Below are 5,000 nucleotides of genomic sequence, written 5' to 3' on the forward strand. Positions count from 1 at the left end.
ATAGATAGATAGATAGATAGATAGATAGATAGATAGACAAAACCTTGAAATAGATAGATAGATAGATAGATAGATAGATAGATAGATAGATAGATAGATAGATAGATGGATGGATGGATGGATGGATGGATGGATGGATGGATGGATGGATGGATGGATAGATAGATAGATAGATAGATAGATAGATAGATAGATAGATAGATAGATAGATAGATAGATAGATAGATAGATAGATAGATAGACAAACAAAACCTAGATAGATAGATAGATAGATAGATAGATAGATAGATAGATAGATAGATAGATAGATAGATAGATAGATAGATAGATAGATAGATAGATAGATAGATAGATAGATAAACAAAACCTTGAAATAGATAGATAGATAGATAGATAGATAGATAGATAGATAGATAGATAGATAGATAGATAGATAGATAGATAGATAGATAGATAGATAGATAGATAGATAGATAGATAGACAAACAAAACCTTGAGATAGATAGATAGATAGATAGATAGATAGATAGATAGATAGATAGATAGATAGATAGATAGATAGATAGATAGATAGATAGATAGATAGATAGATAGATAGATAGACAAACAAAACCTAGATAGATAGATAGATAGATAGATAGATAGATAGATAGATAGATAGATAGATAGATAGATAGATAGATAGATAGATAGATAGATAGATAGATAGATAGATAAACAAAACCTTGAAATAGATAGATAGATAGATAGATAGATAGATAGATAGATAGATAGATAGATAGATAGATAGATAGATAGATAGATAGATGGATGGATGGATGGATGGATGGATGGATGGATGGATGGATGGATGGATGGATGGATGGATGGATGGATGGATGGATGGATGGATGGATAGATAGATAGATAGATAGATAGATAGATAGATAGATAGATAGATAGATAGATAGATAGATAGATAGATAGATAGATAGATAGATAGATAGATAGCTTTTATTCTTCAGAATGCTTCTATTTTCTCTGAATTTATTTGTTTGTTTGTTTTTATGTAAACTGAATATAACATTACTGAGTTTGTATGTTTTGTTTTATGTAAACTGAATATAACTTTACCGAGTTGGACAAATAAAAGCTTAAATACTGAATCTTGAAATATGTAACACGGGCGAAAGAAGTCTCCAGTGTTGCCACTTTGAAACAGTCAGACGTGAAGCTGTAACTTTAAGGTTTTCCGACATCCTCAGGATAAAGGAGTTTATGCTTCTTTTGTATTTTCTCCGTAACACATGAATCTGCATTTTTTGTCTTATTCTATAAGTCAGGAGCTTCACACACACAAAAATAAAGAAAATGGAAGAATTGTGAAAAACACCAGTCCTGCTCTAACAATAAAAAAAGATTAAAAGCAATTTTGTTTTACAATAAGAAGCAGATTTTCATTCCGATATAATCCCGAGGGTGCTTCACATCAAAGAACAATTTACACACAACACAGAAATGACTCTAAAACAAATAAGGCGTGAAAAAAGGCAATCACAAAAGACTTTTACATAAAGGATCCGCTCTCGGTTGGAGCCTCATCCGTATTCCTCCAGCGTCACACACTCGTCTGTCTCACTGCGGGTGAGCGATTACAGCCCCGCCCCCTCTGCCCACTCCATCCTATCCTCTTCTATTCTCTCTCCCCATTGCTCACTCTTAGTCCTCACCTACTGCACCCTGTCTCTCACATCTGCTTCCTTTTTTCTTCACATCTGTATGAACATTATTTAGTACACTACACTGCACACACACATATACACACCTGAAAAGGGCAAAACCAGATGGATTAATTTCCTCACTGGTAAATCCCTGACTATGATTGGGCAAACGGTGTTGATTTTATTTTGCTAATTAAAGGCACTTAATTGTATAGAAGGTCTTTGGATGTGGTAACATTCATTTTTACCCCTTTATAGAACTAGGAGACCCAAACCTGTTCCATCATGCCAATTCCCCTGTGCACAAATCCAGCTTCATGAAGATATGCTTCACATGGTTTGAAGTGGAGTATCAACCCTACTAAACACGTTTGGGATGAAATGAATGGGGATTTGTGGATACCCAGATGAGGATGGGTTCCCTTTTGATTCTGGTTCCTCTCAAGGTTTCTTCCTCATGACATCTCAGGGAGTTTTTTTCTTTGTCACAGTTGCCACTGGCACGCTCATCAGGGATAAACAATTTAAAGAAACAAACATAGGTGATAACCTTTACACATTCTTTCATACAAGCTTATAACTGCTTTATCTGTGCTTTATGCTACTTTGCAGTTTTTCTGTCACATGACCGGCTGTTCTATTTAGCTGTTCTACTTATTTTAGAGAAAAGATAGAGGCTGGAGAGAAAGCAGTAACTCCGCGTCATCACTCCTACACAAGGTTGATTATTTTCCTGCAACAGCACAATCATAAGTGCTTTTTTTCCATTTACACCACGACGATTAGGCTTCAGATTTAAGTTTTTCAATTTAAGTTTATTAATTTTAGACTTCAGGATTAAGATTAGAAAGCGTTTAGGGTTTAAAGTGTTAGTGAGCTTCACAAACATATTCTAAATCGTCAGAGAGGAAATAAAATCCTCGGACTGAGTGGATTCCACAGAGCAGCAGTGACTCAGCAGGTTTTTGCATCAGCTCGGCTCCGTCCTGAACCAATTTCCTGCATCTGACTGAATAATAAACAGGAAGCCTCACACTTTCACCCTGCAACCTCCGACATCATGGCTGCAATCTAATCCACGTAGGAGAAATTGCACAGAACCACTGATTGAGTTCGGTTCAAGTAAAAGAGAAAAAAAAGTGAACAGCATCAGAAAAGGGTTTTGTTTAAAAGGGGAGCATTTACAGGAAATAAATAAATAACTTCTCTGTATATAAATAATAAAAAGGATCAAGCGGCTTAGTGGAGCATTTTAAAGTGATCGATTCGGACTGCGGTTCTGTTTCTGAGAAGATACATGAGTTCTGAGAGAGAGAGAGAAAGAGAGAGAGAGAGAGAGAGAGAGAGAGAGAGAGAGAGAGAGAGAGACTAAGAGATATACATACAGAGCGAGACATAGAAACAGACAAAGTGGGACCAACAGAGACATAGAGGGAGAAAGAAAGAAAGAAAGAAAGAAAGAAAAGAAAGAAAAGAAAGAAAAGAAAGAAAGAAAGAAAGAAAGAAAGAAAGAAAGAAAGAAAGAAAGAAAGAAAGAAAGAAAGAAAGAAAGAAAGAAAGAAAGAAAGAAAGAAGCTAGGAGGTTCAGTATGTATAAAGACTGAAACATAGAAACAGATAGCATGGGACCAAAAGAAACATAAATAAAAGAAAATAAAGAAAATAAATTAAGAGATAGATAGATAGATAGATAGATAGATAGATAGATAGATAGATAGATAGATAGATAGATAGATAGATAGATAGATAGATAGATAGATAGATAGATAGATAGAGAGAGAGAGAGAGAGAGAGAGAGAGAGAGAGAGAGAGTTTATTTTCAATCAGACTCATCTCTAACTTGTGCACAATTGTATATGTCAGGTGTGTAGCTGTATACTTGTGTCTCTCAGGTGTGTAGATGTGCATGACTCAGGTATACAGATGTCTACTCAGGTGTGTACATGTGTATCTCATATGTGTAAATGTGTAAGTGTGTTTCACAGGTATGTAGGTCTGTAGATGTGTGCTTCAAGTGTGTAGTTGTGTTTCTTAGGTGTGTAGTCATGTATTTCATGTGTGTACTTGTGTTTCCTAGGTGTATAGTATGTTTTTTAAGTAGGTAGTTGTGTTTCTTAGGTGTGCAGATGTAAGTTGTGTAATGCATTTACAATCCCATACTATTTTAACAAATCACTTAAGTGATCTACTTATCACTTGAGTGAAACCTATCTAGCTGTCTGTGTGTGTGTGTGTGTGTGTGTGTGTGTGTGTGTGTGTGTGTGTGTGTGTGTGTGTGTGTGTGTGTGTGCGTGTGTGTGTGTGTCTGTGTCAGGTGTGTAGTTGTGCACCACTTACCTTTGTGTGTGCTGTACAGGGCGGCAAATGCCACCACAAAGAAGGTGGTGGAATATTTCCCAGCATTCACCAGGTGAGGGAACGCCCGTTTGGTGTCACGGTAACGGCGGAGACACTGGACAAATCGGAACCAGGCTGGGAGACACTGGATAATGGCACGCAGTCCGTACGAGTAATTGTTGCATTTCCTGTCATCTGTTCTCACACACACACACACACACACACACACACACACACACACACACACACACACACACACACACACACACACACACACACACACACTTTGTGTCAGTACTGTTTTGGTCCTGCTGTATCAGAGAAATACTGGTTGTACTGGATCAGTACAGTTCTGGTGAAACCGGTTAGGACTATTCTGGTTCTGTAGTGTCCTATCGATGTTTGTAGCTCAATAGTTTTCTGGATTTTATGTGTCAACCAGCAGTGTCAGGATTTGGTTCTGTTTGGTCTGTTACCTGAATAATCAGGCAGCAGACCGTCCACGTGTGCCCACTGCAGCTCCACACTGTAAAAACACACCAGATACTCCAGATCCATCAGCATGACCACCAGAGAGTTCAGTTGATCAGCCAGCCAGAAATCAGCAAACTCCACGCGGTGGAATGGAGCAGTGAACACGCGAAACTGTGGGCCAGAATACAAAACAATATCTCAATGCTTGAGCCAATCACAGGGCAATGGGTGGAGTTTAACAAACATCTCCACGTTTTTACTTTACTAACTGTAATAGTTTACATACTATGATGGCATTTTGTATACACTTACATCAGGAGGTTCTTATAACTCAAAGCGGGGACTGTAAGCTAATAATTCCAAGCTAACAATGTGATCAATAACAGATCGTACTTACGGATGTACATGCGCCAATACCTTTCTACATCCTGGGAATATTATGGGTTTGTCGCTTGCATTTTATACAAATTATTTTTGTACTGTTCAGCC

General features: G+C 37.4%; 1 protein-coding gene across 2 annotated transcripts in view; it reads right to left on the reverse strand.

Annotated features, from left to right (window-relative positions):
- xpr1a (xenotropic and polytropic retrovirus receptor 1a) overlaps positions 1-5,000 on the reverse strand; it is a 69,146-nt gene that overhangs the window by 8,348 nt on the left and 55,798 nt on the right. For both annotated transcript variants that reach the window (XR_014535884.1, XM_083555224.1), the window contains exons 10-11: positions 4,514-4,682; positions 4,038-4,232 (exon numbers count right to left, since the gene is read on the reverse strand). Coding sequence is in view for 1 of the 2 variants with exons in the window: in XM_083555224.1 (XP_083411350.1) it covers positions 4,038-4,232; positions 4,514-4,682 (364 nt within the window). In the remaining variant the exon portion in view is untranslated. The remainder of the gene's footprint in view (positions 1-4,037; positions 4,233-4,513; positions 4,683-5,000) is intronic.

The sequence above is a fragment of the Silurus aristotelis genome, assembly GCF_946808225.1.
Source record: "Silurus aristotelis genome assembly, chromosome: 11".
NCBI classification, from domain to species: domain Eukaryota; kingdom Metazoa; phylum Chordata; class Actinopteri; order Siluriformes; family Siluridae; genus Silurus; species Silurus aristotelis.